Source organism: Podarcis filfolensis (genome assembly GCF_964270895.1).
Source record: "Podarcis filfolensis genome assembly, chromosome: 2".
Lineage (NCBI taxonomy): Eukaryota > Metazoa > Chordata > Lepidosauria > Squamata > Lacertidae > Podarcis > Podarcis filfolensis.
The window spans coordinates 31,878,027-31,899,901 of NC_139605.1; the positions used below are offsets into that span (position 1 = coordinate 31,878,027).

The window sequence follows — 21,875 nt, forward strand, 5'->3', positions numbered from 1 at the left end:
TCTTAGATCCATCACATCCCTCTGTAGTATCTAAGAAGTGACTCCTCAAAGCAAAGACAGAAAGGCACTCCTTGGTAACAAAAAGAAAAGGGGGGGACATAAATGGCAAGGTTTGAGAGTTACTGATTCCACTTCTAAAACATTAAATCTGGTTTGTGATTCTGTGCTTCTAAGGTATGTTTATTTGTGAGAAAAGGATGCTAGTGTTGCAGAGTTTGTTTTGAAATCCCCCCATGAGATTTATGGAGTGGGATCTGAGTGGGGGTGACGAAGCAGGCAGCAATGCAGCAATGTTAACCGATCAATATTGATGATCAATGATAATGCACCCCACCTCTCTGTGTAGAAGGCCCAGGACAATCCCCGCCCTATAAAACGGGTATGGGTCTAAAGTCCATAACTTTGCGCCAGTGGCAAATCTGACGTCTTTGTGGCAATTTTCAGGTGCCAGGAAAGAGGTTACAACCCCATCTCTAAAGCCCTGTTCAGATAAAAGTGTATGGTGCGTGGAAAGGCCAGGAGCACACATTCAAACCCCATGCCTAACTCATTGCACACTTGCCAGCTCTACTTCGGATCTTCTTGCATTGAGATGCAAGGAGTGAAGGGGTGGTGGTTCTAAAGCTGTGTAAACACTGCTGTTGGTTCTGAATCCAGTGTGCTCCCAGCTCTGGTTCAAGAAGCAGTGTGCGCACAATGTGAGACTCAATCCACACCTATCCTGCCATTTATTACAAAATACCGTATCTTTTGCTCTATAAGACTCACTTTTTCCCTCCTAAAAAGTAAGGGAAATGTGTGTGCATCTTATGGAGTGAATGCAGGCTGCGCAGCTATCCCAGAAGCCAGAACAGCAAGAGGGATTGCTGCTTTCGCTGCACAGCGATCCCTCTTGTTTTTCTGGTTTCTGAGATTCAGAATATTTTTTTTCTTGTTTTCCTCCTCCAAAAACTAGGTGCGTCTTATGGTCTGGTGCGTCTTATGGAGTGAAAAATATAGTACTTCGTTTCAGTGCATTTCCCCCCAACCCAGCTTTGATACACATTGTGTAAAACAATGAGCAGGCTACATTTTAAACTAGTAATGCATTTGCAGCCTAACTGCACTCTGTCACCACCTGTGTCTCTTCTCCTTGCTTTCTGAGGGAGGTCTGAATTGGGCTCAACTGTTGTTAGCATCCAGAACGCTGGCTTATGTTCTTTGTCAACTCTGGCTGCGCCTGTCTCTGATTGGAAACCCGTCGTATTGTTTTAAGAAAAGCAATGTTCATCATGAAAGCCCTGAGTGAAATTTCCAGAGTTGGCAAGATTCAATTACACCAGCTGAACAACTTGCCTGTTCTGTCAACTTGCTTCCCAGCCTTCTCTAGCATTGTCCCCATATGGTTCAGTGTATATCAGTAATGTTCTTGCGGTAATCTAATTTGGTTAACACAAGGAAACATATGTTTTCCCTGCCATAAGCATATCTTGTTCTTGCTGTGGTCTGCGAATGCTTTCCTCAGATGGTGATGACTTGCCGCCCTGTGCAGCTGAGCCCTGGCATCACCATGCCACACGTGGAAGGATCACATTCGCACCTGAGCATTCTGCTCAGTCTACATGATACCGTTACAGATTTGACTGATTAGCCAGCGCCCTGCCAATAGCCACATGCCAGAATGCAATGATCAAAGAGGATTGCCAGGGAAAGAGAGGAAGGGGCAATTGGAACAGAATTGCAGCCGACAGCAAAATGCAATGTGAGCAAAGTCGATGCTCACAACGTAAGACAAATGCAGGCAGAGGAAAAGGAGAATTATGGAGAGTCAGGTGATAACTTATTCATAGATTTCTGTGGAAAGCACAGTTAGCAAATATACCATCTGTGAAATAGAGCTGGCGTTCCTTAAATGTCTATTAGCAATTGCAATCCACTCCGAACACCTGATCTCTGCTCCACACTCCTTGATAACAACAACAAAATAAACCATTATGCTTTAATAGCTTATGTAATGTTATATAATAGTATCGTTTTAGGTAATGCAATAACAATATGAGATTGTAAACGATCATGTAGTTTTTTTCTTTTTTGCTTTTTCCAGAGCCCATTACATCATTAACACTTTGGCCATTAAAAAGCTGATTAATGATTTTCAATATGCTACAAATCTGGCTTTCAACTTTGTTTCCAACAAATATGTCAAAGTAAACATTTTTAGTGGGGGGGGGGAGGTAATAGGAATGCACATCTTTCAGTGTGGCTGTATTTTTGTAAAAGTCAATACTACTTAATTATTTGCTTTCTTCTGATACTCTTAACCTACAGTGGTTTTTCTATTTTAAAATATCAAGCTGCATGGAATATTTTTTCTTTTTTTGCAGGAAAATAAAAATAAAAGATCAGTCTCTGGGTGTATTTCCTGTATTAGTAAACTGAAGCCCAATTGTCCCAGCATGAGGAATACCAATGCCTGTTTCATGATGTGTGCATCCAAAGCAATCCAATAAATTAGACCCATGTTCAGCCAATGGGCATGTGATTCTGGGACTTGTGAAATTACTGTCAGTATGTAGCCTCATTAGACTTCACACATATCCATCCCCCTAAAGTTGTTTTTGAGCAACCGTACCAGTTTGCAGTCCAGAACAAAACAATGTAAGCATGTATTGTTCTACCTGTTTTGTAGAAAGTTGTTTTATATGAACACTGTTCAATTTATTCCCTTAATGGAAATTTCCTTTTAATCTTTAGACACATCCAAACATTTTGCTTTACCAGAAGAACAAGGGCATTTGAGTTCACCAGCTCAGTTGAATCATTATCTTGGTCTGACTTGAGTTTATACATTAATCCATTTTTCCTTCACTTAGTTTTCGCTTTTATTTTATTGTGGATGCAGATTGTTGATACTTATATGGAGTATGACTAAGTACTGTTGATATTAGTAGAACTAAAGTCTGGGTCCAACTCCATATACGAGTAATGTATCTTGATTTTCTTCAAGATTAAAATGGGCCATATAGTCCATTAGATCTGCTTATTTGAAATTTAGATTTATACTTACCAGTATGGCGCTGGCATACTTCAAATAAAACTTACCAAAACAGCAGGCACTTTCCAAGAGCCAAAAAGGTCTTGGGCAAATCATTTTCATACTTATTCCTCAAAAGTCCTCCCAGTATGAACAGCAAAATGGTCTCCATGGTTTGGAAATAGAAATACTGGTACCTGACAGATTTTTAATTATTTCTCTCTCCTTAAGATCTTGAAAACTTTGAAACCAAAGCAAGAAGCACCGTATCAGTCAGAGAAGGACAAGGAGTCGTTCTGCTCTGTGGACCTCCACCACACTATGGAGGTAGTATACGACATTCTTATTGCTCCCCCCCCCCCAGTATTTTTATACTGTAATTTGATGAATGTGCAACACATTATGGGGGCATGATTTATCCTCATGCAGATTCAGTATGCATAGGGTTTATGATCAGACCTAGGGAACCAGCCCATTACCATGCTGCAGAATATAAGGCTTCAGTAGTACAGTTCTGAAAGTTGAAATATACATATAGCTTGTAGGCTTTGCAGATACAGATACAGATACAGATACAGATACAGATACAGAGACAAGTATAAAGTATTTCTGTTGTTCCAGCAGTTCAAGACATAACACAGACTCTGGCTCACTTCTCAAGACAGACAGCACAAGTCCCCGGATTGATAAACTGACACGCCTTAATCACTTCTATAGTCATCACAGGGCTGTTGCAACTGGCTTTGCTGACCATCCACCTGTTGGCTTATCTCAACCTTAGAGTGATTTGTGCTCATGAAGGAAATTAACCCCTTCCTCCACGTCCAGTTCCTCCAACAACAGCTACCCCCTCACTATTTTTTTCTAAACTACAAAGCCCAACTGTTGTAATGGGGTGTGGCTCCAGCCCCTTGATCATTTTGCTTGTCCTTTTCTTCTGACCAGGGGTGGGGTAAGGGAGAAAGTGACTTACCCCAAATACCCTCTTATCACTTTTTAATCCCCCCCACCAGCCATTTTGGAGCATTCAATGGGTTTTAATGTGTCAGTTTAAATTGACAGAATGCAGAGGTCTCCATAAATTGTAATAGGCAGATTTAAAATTGCTGCAGACTCCCAGACAGGAGGAATGGGTGGAAGAACAGGCCAGAGTTGATGTGCATGCAGAACTGAGGCGTGTGTGTGTTGAGAAGGGGGGATGCAAGTTGGCTTTCCTCTGGGTTTTTATTTTCAGCTGGAACTTACCGGAACTAAGTTCCGGCACCTCTCAGGGTGGGTACCATTGCTGTTACAAGAGAACAAACAAGGCATTCATTGTGAGTTCCGACACGTCGTTTTCTAGGAAAATAGCACTGCCTTTCCTCATCTTGTTTCGGTTCTCAGACATAATGCCTCTTTGAGGACACCAGCTTCCTGTGCTAGCCCCATCCCTACTGTAACACACCTTTTCAATATTTCACATACTCCATTTACCTCTCTAGATTTTATTAACTTCCTAACTACCTTATAGGGGGAGGGATACTTTCAGAAGGGAAGCATCTTTGATAGATCCCAAGTGACATGCTGTTTCTAATTATAGTCACATAATATTATAGGAAGTCAGCATAAAGTTCCAGAGAAACCACTAGTGTTTACAGACTCATTATCATACTACGCTGATGTTGCAACTGGAACATAAATAATGTTTGTAAAATGGCATTGATGATGGCAAGGAGCTGGAATGGGGAAAGAGTCGACGTTTTGAAATGAATCAGTTGGCAGAGAGTTTCACTCGGCTCATGAATTATACATTTAATTAAGGGATGCTAAACTGCTAGATTTCAAAACTTCTGATTTACTATGTTTTATTAAAAATACAATTTCCATGCCGCTCCTGCCACTGCTGGAGCCCGATAGAAAGAGCACAGCAGTCAGCTGTCAAACTGCAGACAGCAGGAAGGAACAATTGCGACAGAAGGTGAACAGAAGCCACTGGACAGAAGAGCAGTGAGTCAGACAGATCAGAGCTGCTGGGGGATCAGAAAGGAGGTGAGCTACCAGCGCCCACTAGGAAGCAGCTACTGGGGAAAGAGGAAAAGGAAAAGTTAGCATATGAATCGTCGGTCCTCAAAGCACAGTAGTGCAAAAGAAATAAAAAGTGTAACTCCCAAAGTGGGAAGTATTTGAAGTGCAGAGGGTGTCTGTGAATGTCTACCATCACCTGTGTGGTTGTGCAGACTCTAAATGCCTATGATAGCCTTTTTTAAAAGTACTGTATAAACCCACTTAAAATGCCCATGCAGACTATCGTCTGTCAGGTCAAAGTTTTAAAAACCAATCCATAGCTCATTGGATGGAACTGGAGAAGATGGGGTTAATTTAGGCAGAGAGCCCTCTTTGGTTTTGGACTCTGAAGGGCTCTTTCTTCCTACTGGTCTGGTCAAGTGTTTTCATAACTTAATGGGGGAACGACTTGTGGTTTGCACAATGACAGCGAGAACCCTTCACGCGGAACATAATACTTGGGATTTGTTTTGCTTTTTTGAGTGTTAAGTATGTTCACTGTTTCCTGAGTCCGCACAAGTGCAATGGCTTTTATCGGCTAATTGAGGCAGCATACTGAGCTTAAACCATCCACTTTTGTTTGCCTTTGTTTTCACTTGCAAATTGGCATTGCTATTTGCATATGATGATCTAAGGCAACTGTGCTGTACAGACAAAGGTCTATCAAAAGTGGGCCCCTTTCTAAATCGAGTGCATTGGGCCTGAATTTTAAGTACTGCTATCCCTATACTTCCTGTCCCACACATATGAGCCAAGATAGGGAGTGAAAAAGTTTGCCTCCTCTAGACACACCCTTTAGTCTTGAGTTGCTTAGATGAAGTCCTTCCAAAGGAAGTAGTGAAAGAAAGGGAAGGGTGAGTTTTGCCAGACTTTATAAAGTCATTCCAAAGAAAGCAGTCGGAAGACAGAAGACTTAGAATTGGAAAACAATGTTTGGAGCTTTCTCAAGGGTAATGTAATCCACCCACTCACTGTATTTGTCTTCCTTAGAACTAATTCAAAATCAGTTGTTACATATAATTATCAGCTGTACTTGCAGATGTACGTGTGTCCAAGGACTGACAGTATTATATTAACCCGTTGAGGATACAGTTCCTCCTATCTGATAAAAATGTGTTCCCCTGCAACGTACCCAGCAACTTAGAACGAGAAAGGGAAGCTGTTAAAGTAGCCCAACACATAGGCTCCTTGCCTCCATACTGCTATCCACATTATCCCCAGGGCTGCTTCTCTCGAACCTGCTATACTTGATGACAATTCATTCTAGTGTGTGACTCATCTCCATTAAAAACTGTTCCGTTGGAGATGAAAATGGGTGATTTGTGGTGGCTCAAATCATTACTGATTTTGCATTCAACAGGTGTAGAATATGTATCTGTCAACTGGTGTTCTTCCTGCCACCTAGATCCCTGGCTGGATTTTAAAATGTTCTGCTATCCATGATTTGCTGTTGACATCACTGCATCTACATGTTTCCCTAACCCTAAGGTGCTCTCATTGCAAATGGCAAATGGCAAAGAGAGTGGTGTTATTTCAGCATTTCATTTTCATTTAAAGAGTGGGGAGAAAACCACTTGAAGAGGAAGAGGACAATGAATGAATCAGGATGAATGAAACACTGCTTTGCAGATTTACCGTTAGAGCCTTGCTTTTCTACGTTAGTTAACTTTATCAAAAACCGAAATCACAGTTTGCCTCCAATAGTGCTATCTCTCAGAGTTTTGCTAGGAAAATATGTGTAATAAGTGTTTGATGTTTTCCAGATTTATCCTATGCTTGGATTTTCAATGATAATCCCTTATATGTTCAGGAGGACAGTCGTCGATTTGTATCTCAAGAGACAGGAAATCTATACATCGCCAAAGTGGAACCTTCTGATGTGGGCAACTACACATGTGTTGTAACCAACACAGAAGCCAAACAAAGTGTGCAGGGCCCACCCACACCCCTTGTACTCCGTAGTGATGGTAAGGCTTGTTTTGCGTACAATCTCAATTAAACCCCCTTAAAAATGCAGCCTGCCGACTTGTTAAGGTCTACAGAGGACTCTCTCTTGGTGATCCCACACAGAGTGAGGTTTGCAGTTGCGGGGTCCAGAAGAGCGCTTTCTCCGTGGTAGCCAAGCAGGTTTAGAATGGCCTCCTTTCATGGGTTAATCATGACTGTATATTATTTTCATTCAGAAGACAGGTTTAGATGCACTTATTTGCTTCTCCCACTTGCGTAATTTGTGATTGTTATTAATGTTATGGTGCTTGCTTGCTTGCTTGCTTGCTTATTTATTTATTATTGTTAACTGTGATTTTAATGTTACCCTTTGCTACACTGGGACTCTTGAATGAAGAGTGACCTATAAATACTTGCATAAGATATCACCTTAATATTTTTGAAGTGCAATAGATTATCGCAACATTTGTGTTATCCATTTACATTAATCAAAGAGCTCCTTTTGAGTCTGAGTCTGCTCACCATTGCTAAAATGAAATAATTGAGCAAATAAGCAAAGGACGACAGAGTGGCTTAAATACACTGCAAAAGTTTTTTTCAAACGCCATTGATTTTTTTTAAATGAATTTTATTTTGGTGACATGCTAGGAATCCTCTGTTAGAGATTGCTAGTCCCTGGGATTTCTGGGAAGAGCAAATGACTGTTAGGCCAGTCAGTTGTAAGGAAGATATGTCAACAGGAAACCAAGCACATTGCAGGGGAAAAATAAATCCTAATCCACATGCTAATGTTATTATTCCAAGAATGCTCAGATTCAGATGTGACAGGCTTTCATTGTTTAGAGCTACAAAGCAGAACACTGGATTTAATCCAGTTTAGTCACTGAAGTGAAAGGCACTCTTTTTTTAAAAAAAAAAAGCTTTTAATTAAATGTTTGCAGTTGAAAATACATAGCTGAGAAATCTTTTGGTGAAGTGTTTTTGAAATGGGTTGACTCCTTCAAGCCATGGCCCCTCTTAAGTGTAGCTAAAAGGGCTCTCATAAAATAGCAACAACTATTGCAAGGCGTTATGTTCCATACTGTAAAGCTGTGGGACATTTTCAGCCCAAGGGCACATTCCTCTGTGGGGAAGAACAATTGGCATAACTGGGAAAAGCAATGTATGTGACTTTGTACAACTGCCTACATTTCAGGACAAATCATTTCTGTTCCTGTAGCAGGGGCATATTTGGCCCCTCGCCTTTTCCTCAAAGATGACTCAGGAGAATTGAAACCCAAAGGTAGGGGGTGGAGGAGAGAGCCATTTGAGGCAGAGTGTGCAAGATCTCACACAATTTGGGGAAAGATATCATGCAAAATCTTGACAAACTTGTCCAAAATCGGTGCCGATGCTGGTGCCACTTCTCCACCAGCAGAGGACGTGGCAGGGCATGCAGTGGTGGCAGAATAGGTGGCGGCAGGAGCAGGTATGTGGTGTAGCGAGCAGCAAAACTTGTATAAACTACCTACGTGAGTCAGAACCCCGAAATCAGACAGGAAGTCTACATGTGTAGCATTGGCTCCCTGCTGCAGAACACCAGGCCTACACATTTGGAGATCTGTCAGGCCCACTGATGTGCTCCCCCTTCAGATATATACCAGATGCTTGAGATGCCAGAGATTTTTCTTACCAGCAGTTTAAGTAATCTCCTCATTTTTAACCTGCATAAAGTATAAAAAGGTAAAGGGACCCCTGACAGTTAAGTCCAGTAGCAGAAGACTCTGGAGTTGTGGCGCTCATCTCGCTTTACTGGCCGAGGGAGCCGATGTTTGTCCGCGGACAGTTTTTCCGGGTCATGTGGCCAGCATGACTAAGCAGCTTCTGGTGAAACCAGAGTGCGCATAGAAACGCTGTTTACCTTCCTGCCGGAGCAGTATCTATTTATCTACTTGCACTATGACGTGCTTTCGAACTGCTAGGTTGGCAGCAGCAGGGACCGAGCATAGGGAGCTCCCCCCGTCGTGGGGATTCAAATCACCGACCTTCTGATTGGCAAGCCCAAGAGGCTCAGTAGTTTAGACCACAGCGCCACCCGCATCCCTTGCATAAAGTATAGGTGTTTGCTCAGCACATCTATATTACATGGTTAATGTGGTTGGTGAGTAATAAGTTGTGCAGCCTGGTGGCATACTGTTACATCTATATGAAAAAAATATTTTTAAAGCATTTGAATATGTATTTAAAAAGAGAATAAAGCAGAAAAAAATACTTTAAATTCAGTGGAAATGGGATCTATTCAGCTAGTTTTGTTGAAGAAAGGCTTAAAATGATACGTGGTGGAAGGTATGAACAAAAATGTTTTGCAATTTCATCTAATGAGGGGTTTGCCCAGTTTCTCAGATGGAAACCCATTTCTCACGAGGGTTGGAGTGTGAAAGACATCCGACTTTAGGGCTGCATTTGTACAGAAATCAAGGCGTCTTAGGAATTTGAAAAAGAATGTAATGTGCTGCATGACAACTGCCGAATGCTAGCTTCTTTTTCACAATATGGTTCAGGAGGTCAAGGGGAAGTCCCTTGTATGATTTGATTTGTAGACTTCATATTAAGCACTTGCATGGTGATGAAGTTTTCCACAGTAGCCTGCTCATGTTCTCGCTGGAAGACATTTACTAGCTTCCAAAAGAAGAAGTGAGGCCACAATTTTTAATGTCACACTGATAATCTGTTGTAGTAAGACAGGTCTGAGGCACAACTGTAGCGCTCCCTGTTTTGATGTTCAACAGGTGTGATGGGGGAGTACGAACCAAAGATTGAAGTGCGTTTTCCAGAAACAACACTGGCAGCAAAAGGCTCATCCGTTAAACTGGAATGCTTTGCCCTTGGAAAGTAAGGTTCTTCATTTTTTTTTTCTAAAATAAAAATAAAAAATCGCAATGCTTGTTTGCTGTAATAAAATAAGGACATTTCTCAAATAGTCTACCAAATGGGTATTGATTTGGATTTGAGTGATATCCCATGGTCATAGAAAGGTTTTTTAAATTACCTTACCTAGAAATCCTACAGGTCTGCCTTATAGAGGACAAATATACCATCTCACCAGAGCAGGAAGCTGCCCAAACAACCCTCCTGCTGTATCCCTGCTGTTAGGCTGTGGGAATGGGTGAATTTTCCACCAAGTCATTGGTTTTTCATTTCAACTTTTAATAGGTTGTTAGCAGTTTCCTGATAACCAAGCTCCTCCAGCTAAGCATTCATTTTCACAAAACTATAATATATCTTTCTGAAAGAATGCTGATTTTTAAGAATGTGTGTGTGTGTGTGTGTGTGTGTGTACACATTTTACCAATGGTATTAAATCCTTCAGTATGAAAAACTTATGCAAACTACTGCAAATGCTTCTGCTGTCCCAGTTTATGCTCCATTTATGCAAAACTGGTGGCTTTTAAACTTCAGAGTACACCTATGCTTCAACATATAAGGCTTAATTTCTGATAATTTGATCCAAATAACTACAATATGGACACTAGTTCTTCAGATCAAGGTAACTAAGCATGCATTTCATTCCCCCCTTAAACAGGGATACCTTAGAATCATAGAATCATAGAGTTGGAAGGGACCCAAGGATCATCTAGTCCAACCTCCTGCAATGCAGGAAACCCAGCTAAAGCATCCATGAAAAAACATCCGAGGAATGAGAGTCCACAACTTCCCAAGGGAAACTGCTCCATCTTGAATTACAGTTTTGGAGTGAAAGTCAATACCATTAAAATCACAGTCAGCTCTGTCATGAGACAAGAGGAGACAATTGCCTCGGGCAGTGGGTGAGGGGATGACAAATTTCCACTCCTTCTCTTCATCCTTGCCATGGCTCCTACATCTAATTTCCCTCACCTTCCCAGCGCTTTACTTGCTAACTGATATGCAGCAGAAGTGCCTGTGCCTTGACTTTACCTCTTTTCCTCTTCCTCACTCTGAGGAACAGCTCAGAGTTCTGGACGCTTGTGTATTTCCAAGTGGAAAGTACAATGATGTGTGTTGTCTCTGCATCACCTGCAAATATACGCTTACAAAACAAGCTGGGGAAGAGCTGTTAGCGTTGTCCAAGCACTAAGAAAGCTCCTGAGTGCCATTCTGAATTGTGCTGAATAGAGTCTGCCCACCTCTTGTGCTTTGAGCCCCAAAACCCATCCCGAATGGCAATAAAGACACAGTGGAGACAGAATTCAGCTTAAATGTTAATGGGCAAATTTTGGCCACAACTTTATTAAAATACACAAATGTGACTGGTATTGGCTTAGGCAATGGTATCAAACTACCGTAATTTTTGCTCTATAAGACTCACTTTTTCCCTCCTAAAAAGTAAGGGGAAATGTGTGTGCGTCTTATGGAGCGAATGCAGGCTGCGCAGCTATCCCAGAAGCCAGAACAGCAAGAGGGATTGCTGCTTTCACTGTGCAGCGATCCCTCTTGCTGTTCTGGCTTCTGAGATTCAGAATATTTTTTTTTCTTGTTTTCCTCCTCCAAAAACTAGGTGCGTCTTGTGGTCTGGTGCGTCTTATAGAGCGAAAAATACGGTATATCTGGCTCCTGCCCCACCCTGAAGGAAGCCTGGAAGGGTAAACAACCAGCAGGGGGATCTCTGTCAGTGTATATTGAATGGTGCTCACCCCTGGGGTTCCCGGGGGTCCTGGCACGGCCCTAGCCCCTCTCTGGGCTTCAGATGAGATCCAGACCCCCAGATTCCTTTAACGGAATACCCTATTCATTGGAGGGGCAGGTGATGGCCGCACCTCCCCTCCCCACATTCCCCTAAACCAATGCCTAACCGCCAAACCTTACAAAGTTGTGACAGTTGCTAAGAGGTAGGCAAAAAACAAGTGGCCACAGCCAATGTGCCACATTGGAAAAAATTCCTACCTGGCCCCCATTCCAAAAACAGGCGACCAACCGAAGTCCAAAGCAAGGCCAAACACAACCTAATTAACGGGTGGGTGGGTGTGGTCCACCACTGCAGTGCAGGGAGGAATGCCCGACCCAACCATCATGGCTGCCTGGTGCAAGGGAACTGGGACAGACATGTCCCTAGGCATAGGTAGCATTGTTAGCCGCAAAGGGTTGGCAGTGTGTGGTTAATGCTGTTACTTGTAGCACCCTCAGCTCATTGAAAAAGAGGAGCAGAGGACTGTGAGGAGGAGGGATCATACAGCGACTTCTCTCAGGCCAGGAACCATCAATGGGTACCCAACAAGGATGATGAGACCCATCCTTGTCATCACCATTAACAGCAGTGAAGAGGCCTTACTTATTTTACAAATGTGCTGTATTAATAAAGTTGTAGCCGTATTCACCCCTATATTGTCTCACATCTTCATTTGGGTTTAGGGGAAATGTGCCCATCTCTTATTCATTTTTAAAATTAGAAATAATTAGGGCAACCAGAAAATCAATTTGCTTTGTTTTTTTTAACACCATTGCAAATGTAGTGTCAGCTCTTCAAGTTGACCCACATTAAAGAAGAGCTTAAACTGGGGTGAGGAAACAAATTAAACTGCACATCTTTAAAATGTGAAATGCTTAGAAAATAAATAAGGAAGCATTTTCTCACCAGCTAGCTTGCTTCTTTCCAATCCTCTTGGCAAGACACCACATCTGAAATGTCAGGTTCCTGTTCCGATTCCTAGATATATTTAGGTTTACTGTGACTTCTCTAGAGTATTATGACTAAATATTTTGGTCTGATTTAAAAAAACAAAACCCCCACAATGAGCATTTTCTAGAGAGTAAAATTTCCTCATAAAAGTTTCTTCATAAGTGTTAGATGGAATATTTGGAAAGAGAGTCCAGCAGATAAATGCTATTTCAGCCCTGCCTTCTTATTCCTTGTTGAGGGAAAACACAAATTGTGTGCATTATCTCTTAGTGGAATTAGTTTCAAAAGCTGAAGGTCAAAGGATTAATTTAGCTTTTGCTGTCTTTTATATTATTTGACAGCAGAAGACACAATTATAGTGAAATACCTGACAGAACAAAGACCAATTAGGGAGCCGGTGGGGGGGGAGAGGGAGACTTACCCAAATTACAACCACAGCAGAGTTTAGGTTTTTAAAAAGAAAGCAACGATTTGTCATAATAGACCACAGAAATCACAGCTGGAGCTGAATTTGCCAAGAAAATAATGTAGCAACAGAGAATAAACTTGAAATTAACCCAATCCTAGGGTTTTGGTTCAGTCGAAAAAAGGGACAGAACAATCCTTTGGAGGTTGTGTGGAGAGTCCAGGCTGGGTAGAATGTCCTAAGTCCTGCTGGGCGCATTGGCCAGGGTGGGAGGTCAGTGACAGCTCCCTCCCCCCTTTTCTTTTACTTGGTCATTGTAGTAATTGGTAACTGTAGAGTTAAATATTGTATCCAGTTATTATGGGTTGGAGCGAAGACTCTACCTTCTAGCTTGTTTTGGTTACTTTCATTTTCCTGTGTTGTTGTGTGTTGGCCTTGCTTCTTGGGCTGGTATAAATAAAAATTATTATTATTATTATTATTATTATTATTATTATTATTATTATTCTGCATGCGGCCTTCCTGTGTCCTAGCATAGGAGCCCAGTTGCCAGGCAGGAGTATGCAGTGTGAGGAAGTCCCTTAAGTACCCTTATTCCGTTAGAGCTCTTTGCAAACATGCAATTTTGCTCAGGGCCGAGACCTAAATAATCAAGCAGGAAAACTGGAAGGCTGAACCACTTAATTATTATGCCCTTTTGGAACTTATTTTCCCCACCCCATGTCAGTGTTTGGTGCCAAAAGCCACCGGCACAGCTTTTCTCATCTCTGCTTTGTCTCATTTGTTTAACCAGGCATGGTCGTAATTATCTGAGCTGCAAATTTAATTTTATTGTGAAGTATCCTGAGAGGAGTGACATGAATGATGCAGCACAGATACTGTATGATTGACCGAGGGTTATTCTGCATGCGCCTTCATTTGAAGGGAGAGACAAGGTTTGCTTATTGGCTATTCCTGCGTTGTTCCAGTCAAACTGAAATTGATGCCCAGTGTGACTAGACTTGTCACTTCGAAGAAAATATTTTTCTTCTTCTCTGTTTTAATTTGGTAACTTATGGATTCCTGGGCCTGCTGCCTGTTCTGTAGGATATAAATAAAATAGTGACTGCAGCCAGTGTTCTTTCAATGCTTTGGAGCGTTCAGGCAAACAAATTATAGATTTATCTTCACTGCCATAGATGCACATTTCTGCACTGTGTCCACTTATTCATGCTGAAGTGTGTCGGGGGGGTGTCTTAATTATTTGTGAAGCATAACACATTTGAGATCTTGTAATTCCTTTTACACAAAGCTATGTTTGCATCAGTGACTCTCATGCCAAAAAACACCCCTTTATCTGCATCTTTTAAACGAGGAAACATGGCCTCATTAATACTATTATTAGCATAATGCAAACATCAGTACCACAGTGACATCTGCAATTATATCCAACTTGCAACCAAACCACAGATCACACTAATGCAAATGCAAAAACCAGGTCAGACTGAGGACAGAAGGCATCATGTGCTGCGTTGTCACAGGGAATAATAAAAAAGTACAATACACTAATGAAGCAAGTTATGGTAGTACAACTGCGCCACTACAAAGGAGTTGCAAAATGCCCCATATTATTCAAAAATTACCATAGAGAAAGTATGCTACCTCCAGGAAAGTAGTGAAACATGATTCTACCCATATTGACAATTTACGGACTGGACATGGCAGGACAATATTACAATTATTTTTTTTAAAAGTCTTAAGCTAATGCTTTAAGGCAAGAAGTAGGAAATAAAAATATACAGCTGTGCCACTCTTGCAGCTTGGTGTGGTTGGGAAAGATTTGACCAAACTGTTTAAGTGATAAAGTGGAATATTTCGGTGGGTAAAATGGCTGCCAAAATTGGGAAAAGGTTTTCGAGGGGTGTGTTGAATCCTTTCTGGAGCAGGAGTATGCCATTTACCATTTTAAGATTTTAGAAGTACTTGCACCAGGACTTTTGGCTATGCAACAGAATTTCCCTTCCCACTTCTCATGTGCGTCCCCTCGCTCCCAATCCCTCTCCAAATATACTACATAGGGTTCAGGGAACCCCCCCTAATGTGCTTAGGGTGGCCAAACAAGACTTCACCAGCATTGGGTACATTGCAATAAAAATTTAGTGTTTGAAAGTTGACAGCTTGTAGGAAATTCAAGTTGAAGCTGGCCTAAATCAAAGCAGTCAAGCTTCTGGCAAGAATTCCAGTTCTGAATGTCTTCAGGGTTTCTTCTTCAAAATGGGAATTGAAATTTTGCTTTGAAATTTCTCATAAAAGAAATGGCCTGGCATAATTGAAAGATCCTGTAAAGTTTGAATATTGCAAATATTAACTTCATGTCGAAAAGTATCCCATAAGTATTTCAAGCATATTTTGCCCAGTTATATGCTTTCCTTCCGAATCACTATCGCATCCAGTATCTGGGGGGAAACACACAATATACTGTTGTTAGCAAAGGTTATTTTTTCTGATTATATTATTAGACACAACGTATAAACACTAGAGTATGGAATTACTTACTAGTGGTTATTTGTAGAACTGAAGTATTAAAGTGAAATCTGCCCTTAATTCAAACACTGTATTTTTCCAGTGTCTTTAAATTATCTCATAAAACATGGACTCTTATTAAAATGAACAGTAGCAAAACCTCTCTCTTTGGATATGAAATTTTAATGTGGTCTTTTTGCAAGAGTTCTTTTTTCCCCCCTTGTTAAAATATTTCCACTTCTTAGTTGCAATGGATCACTGCTAAGCAGGCCTTTCATAATGAATTGAGAGTCATGTGTCGCCACAGCTTCAGAACCAAAATCTCATTCCAAGATGTTTACTCAGGAGTCCAATTGATTCATATAAGACATTTCCATGTAAGGGTATAAATGACTGTAACCTCTTCACATGAACCTGAGGCCAGGTGAATGCCATTATTTTCGTAGTTGTTCTTATATTGTTCTAGGAATGTGTGAACAACTCTAAGAGTAGCCTTAACAAACAATCGTTCCCAGGATTCTTTGGGGGAAGCCATGACTGTTGAAAGTAGTATGATACTGCTTTAAATGTATAGTGCAGATATGACCTGTGTGCATAATTTGGCTCCATCCCATTTTTGCATTGACCTGGGGTTTGTTTATTTTTTATTTTTTTGCAAAAATGTGTGTTTAAATAACTTTTAAATAAGTATTTTTTAATTTCAAAATAAGCATCTTTAACTGTATTTTTCTCACAAAATACATATTATGAAGTGTATTTTGATTATATATAACACTGGTCAACAACAAATTTGTTGTCTGCATTTTTTCAGTTGATTTAGGACGAATCTGGTGTGCTGAATCTAAAAATCGCATTGGTTTTGCTCAATCAGGTCAAGTTTTTGAGCTATAGCCACATGCTTTTTTTTAACGTTTTTGTTCACATGTACACTTGTGTGGAGCATTTTAGAAGAAGTTGGTGGGGGTAAAATGCCATGTCGAATAATTGTTTTGATTGGAAATGATTATTTTAATGACAAGAAGATTCAGGTCCAATAGTTCTGGGTGATTATGTCGAAAAGGGATCAGTTTGAAGTCATAAAACCTCGAAATCTTCCATAAATTGGTGCAGCTGGGATCAACAGAAAGAACCGGAGCAGCCTCAAGAATCCTGATCTTCAATCAGCACATCGTCCTGTAGCTCATTGTGATGAAATTCCAGTGCCAATCTTCGGAGAACTTCCTGACATTAGTGACGAAGATGCCTCTAGTGTTGAAGGACATGAAGAAGAAGAAGTGGTTCTTGAAGATGATGCTCCACATCCATTTTCCCAAAAGGAGTTGAATGATCTAGTTTGCGACCTCAGCTTGTCAAAGGACTCTGCCGAACTGTTGGCATCCAGATTGAAGGAAAAAAACCTCCTCTCTGACAGTGCTCGCATCAGCTTCTTCCGCAACAGGCATCAAGAATACCTCCGTTTTTTCTCGGAAGAGAAGGACTTGGTGTACTGTGCAGATATTGCGCAGCTTCTGCTCAAGCTTGGAGTGCCACAGTACGAACCGAAAGATTGGAGACTGTTCATTGACAGCAGCAAGCGATCACTGAAATGTGTTGTGCTACACAACGGCAACCAGTTTGCCTCTATACCCCTGGCTCACTCGACTACACTGAAGGAGAACTATGAAGCGGTGAAGTATGTGCTGGAGAAAATTGGTTATGATCAGCATAAGTGGTTTATTTGTGTTGACCTGAAGATGGTGAACTTTTTGTTGGGACAACAGTCTGGCTTCACCAAGTACCCATGTTTTCTGTGCATGTGGGATAGTAGGGACCGTGCTCAGCATTACACGAAGAAGGACTGGCCTGTGCGGGAGGAATTGGTGCCTTGCAAAGAAAGGAACGTCATCAACGACCCTCTGGTGGACAGAGACAGAATACTCTTCCCACCGCTGCACATCAAGCTCGGCTTAATCAAGCAGTTCACCAAGGCTCTGGACAAGGATGGTGACTGCTTCACTTACTTGTGCCAGCCTTTTCCAGGATTGACCATGGAGAAGTTGAAAGCTGGCATCTTTGACGGTCCTCAGATCCGCCAGCTCATCAGAGATCCAGAGTTCGGAAACTCAATGAACGAAGTGGAACTGGAAGTGTGGAAGGCATTTGTTCTGGTAGTGAAGAACTTTCTTGGCAACAATAAGGCCAGAAACTACGCAGAACTTGTCAGCAACATGCTGACTGCTTTCAGAAACCTGGGCTGCAACATGAGCGTTGCACTACCTATTTTCACATATGGACCGGTTTCCTGAGAACCTGGGTTCAATGAGTGATGAGCAGGGGGAGAGATTCCATCAGGACATGAAAGAGATGGAGACCAGGTATCAGTCATGATGGCTGACTACTGTTGGACTCTGAAGAGAGACCTCCCTGCCGCTGAGCATTCCAGGAGTTCCAAGAAACGGAAGTTCAAGCCCTGAAGTTTGAAAAATGGTGAAGCAACATGCAATTTACGTGTACTTACCATTATCAATGCCCACCATTCAGTTTACAGTAAACCTGACCTGATGGAGAGAAACGGATGCCATTTCCTGATTCAGCAGTGCAAAAATACCCTAAATCAGTTGTAGAAATTTAGACAACATTCAAAAAGTAAAAAATTGTTGCCCAGTGTAATCAGTCAAGAACGTCATAGAAACATCTTAGAAGTGCAGATTCAGTTCTGATCTGTACATTAGTCCAGGAAGATCAGTTCATAGATTCTGACCAGATGTCAGGAACCAGACTAAAGTGTATTGCTCTGAGGAAGAATGGTGGGAACCCCCCCTCTCCCTCTGTGCAAGGGCCTGATCCTGAAGCTCCTCTGGAGCAGGAGGATAGTATCGACCTAGAGCAACGGTTTGCGGAAGAACAGTTTAGAAACTGACAGTTGGGCTAGGCTGAGAGAAGAACAACCAAGGGGAGAGGAAGGGGAAGAGAGAGAGCTGGTTGAATCTCCCTCACTAGAAAGTGTGCAGGCCATGAGCCCCTAGAGCCCGGCATCTGGATGGGGTAGCTTCTCAGAAGGCTCAGTGGTGGAGGGATCACGTGGTGAGGAGACGGGAAGACGGAAGTAACTAGAGGGAAGTGGGAGGAACTCAATTGGGAGTACCTGCACGGTGAGAATGGACGCTGAATGTTTGTGCTGTGTTCAAGAAACCTCTCTCTTGCTGCAAAAGACTGCTTTTGCTTTGTGCTTTTATCTACAGAGAGGGGGAAGGTAAGCCTTGCCTGGCTACCTGACACCAGATCAGGTCAATTCATATCAAAATTCATAAAGATCAACTTCCTAAAGCATCCTTATTGATCCCACACAGCACTCTGTGGTAATAGTCTCTACCCAGAATTGCTGAGGATTGGCTAAGTGATGTAGTGTTGGCTTTGGGCTTTTCTTTGAACAGCACGAACAAATTCATTGCACTTTCTTTTCTTCCCCAGCTGTTTGGAACTAAAACACAGCCTTCATGTTGTCCAGGAGACACACAAGCTTTCTCAGTGTCAGCATCTTGTACATTTCCTCCACACACGAAAACATGTAAACGCTGCATTTTGGGTGTGATGTGGGGCAACAGGAAGTTTGTGGAACCTGTGGATTTGGTTTCTTTTCAGCAAGATAATATTGAAAGCTGTTCAGCAATATCCTAATATTGAAAACTGTTCAGCAATATCCTAATACTCATCAGGTAAAAGGCCCCTGAATCCATCTGTTGACCCATATATAAAGGCTTCCTGTATTTGCAGCATGCACCACAAGTTCTCATTTGCTAGCCTTTACCTGCCAAATGGGCATATCCATACACATTCAGAGAGAATCCTCTTTGTTCCTGTCTACTACAGCCTGACCTAAATATTTCTGCAGTACAAAAGATATTCTCCTCTTCATGATAAGCAGTCTACCATTTCTCTATACATTGTCATACTGGGATTATGGCTTCTGCTTGCCTCCTATTAACACAAAGGGAACACATGGAGAGTTGCAGCAAAGATGCATGAAACCGAATGCAGGCAGCAATGGGAGTTCCAGATATTATACCACAGCAAAGTGTCCTGGTTTAGTTGGGGCCGCCCTACTCTGTAGCACAATTGATAATCCACCCCTGCCTAGAATTCCTTATCACTCTCTTGATTCTTGTATCATTTCTTGCAGCTCAGCACAAAGCCATTATCCTTGGGAGAGAATAAAGCACAGCTAAGTGTTTAATGCAACAACTCATCTAAGTAAAGCAATGGTAATGCACACACTGCCTTTATGTGTCAGACAGCTTTAGTCTCATGGAAAAGAATAAAAATACACAGGCACACACAAAAGAAGGAAAGGGAGAAGGGAGAGGAGGAGGAGGAAAGGACTTGTTGGGAAAGATCCCTGAGGAAGTAATTATGAGTATTTGATATGGAAAAGGAAAACAAGAGGACAGCCTCATCGCAGGACACAGTAAACCTGAGCTGACAGCCTGACAGAAGAGGCTTCTCCTCATGGAGTGCCGCCTCTAGCTTTGGTGGTTCATTGCCAACTTTGTCTTATTCCAGAAGTTACATAAAAAAAAGACTGTGCAGTTTACAGAGCTTAGAAAAGTATGTAAATGGTTCATTTCTGGGTAAGATAAGTGTAGGTGGTGAGTTCTTAATTTCCCCCATCCTCTACTAAAATGAGTGTTTTTTAATTTAATTGTTGAAAGTTCCTGCTGTTTTTAAACAAACAAAACAAAACACCATCAAAATCGACGATGGGTTTGGAATCAAATTCTGTAACCAGCTTTAATGAAAAGAAATCATTTGCCTATGGCTAAAATATGTGACATTGGTTTAAAAGCCTGTAATACCCTCAAGAATGCCACCCATGATCTATATCAATCTACTACAAGTCTACTCCAATTACATCTCTTCTTTGACCTGATCAAAAAACGTTTCACAGTCATACAAGAGACGATAGAGGTTTGAAAAATGAGTTCCAATTAGAGCAGCGCTTCTTGGTATGGATGCCCAAGTCTACATTAAAAATGAAAAATAACAACTGACAGTGAAGGGCTGGATGGAACACAAACTTTGCATGGATCAGGTTTCAAGCCAAGTCCCCAGGATTTCTAGTTAAAGCGTTAGCTGGGGACAGATCAAACACACCCAATAGGTAGTACCAACAACGGCATGAAATGCTAGAATTCAAGAGGCACCATTTTATTCTTGAAAACTCTCACAGAGGGAAGAGTTTCCCTGGTCACAGAACCCGAGAACAGTTCCCCTGCCATTTTTTCACATACTGCAGTCTTTCCCCCCTCATTCCATTCACTTATGGATTAAGGAAGAGCCCAGTGGAGGTTCCTTGCTCCTGAAATAGACTAGTTGTCTAGCACAGTATAAAGCAGCTTTGTAGGATCACAATACTGTAGAGTTGTGGGTTTTTCAATTCTGCAGACATTGATTAGGTCTGGGCCAAGTCTACAAAGGTAGAATGAGCCCCAAGTTCTCCGGTGGAAAGGTGTTTTGGATTTCCACAAGCAAAAAGCCAGAAGGTTAAGCAATTGTATTTCTTTTATTTAGTAAAACAAGTTATACCCCATCATTCCACTATAAAATAGCATTCAGAGCAACCAGTAACACCCCCCCTAAAATATAACACAAACATAAACAATTCAAATGTTATACAGTCATACCTCGGGTTATAGCCGCTTCAGGTTGGGTTTTTTCGTGTTGCGGACCGCCAAAACCCAGAAGTACCGAAACGGGTTACTTCCGGGTTTTGGCAGTCGTGCATGCACAGAAGCGCTAAATCGCGCTTTGCGCATGTGCAGAAGAGCCGAATCACAACCCGCGCATGCGCAGACGCGGGTTGCGAACGTGCATCTCGCATGGATCACATTCGCAGTCCGAGCATCCACGGTACAAAACTGATAGGAAGATAGTGCTGCCAATAGTTTAAATATCAGAGTGCTTCAAAAGTGCAGAGTCTCAGGGAAAGATGTTGTACTTACAATGGATCACACCTGCCAAGAAGACTCATGAGACGAAACATTAGGATAATGGCCATATTTCTTAATATAACAGCTTGGAAGAACTGCAGACAGTTTAACCAATCAACCAAATTCAGAAAGTACAGACAAGTGAGAATTTTAGTTAATTCTAGTAGACCAGCACTCCTTCAGATCCTTTAGCGTGTCATACAGTTGCAGACGGTGACTCGCCAGCAAACTGGGCAGCAGCGGGGGGCTTGATTACTAGGTGAGCCTTGAATGTGAATTCCAATCTGGGTGCTATTGTCCAGCATTAACACAAAATGTGCATGTAGGGCCTTAAAGGACATCCCCATAAGTCCCACCAGTCCT

At 41.7% G+C, this 21,875-nt stretch overlaps 1 protein-coding gene across 8 annotated transcripts in view; it reads left to right on the forward strand.

The window, feature by feature from the left end:
* LOC310756457 (contactin-6-like) overlaps positions 1-21,875 on the forward strand; it is a 187,518-nt gene that overhangs the window by 101,178 nt on the left and 64,465 nt on the right. For 7 of the 8 annotated variants that reach the window (XR_014544887.1, XM_083600580.1, XM_083600579.1 and 4 more), the window contains exons 5-7: positions 3,245-3,340; positions 6,820-7,023; positions 9,772-9,874. Coding sequence is in view for 7 of the 8 variants with exons in the window: in XM_083600580.1 (XP_083456706.1) it covers positions 3,245-3,340; positions 6,820-7,023; positions 9,772-9,874 (403 nt within the window). In the remaining variant the exon portion in view is untranslated. The remainder of the gene's footprint in view (positions 1-3,244; positions 3,341-6,819; positions 7,024-9,771; positions 9,875-21,875) is intronic. The other variant, XM_083600584.1, reaches the window with a different exon arrangement.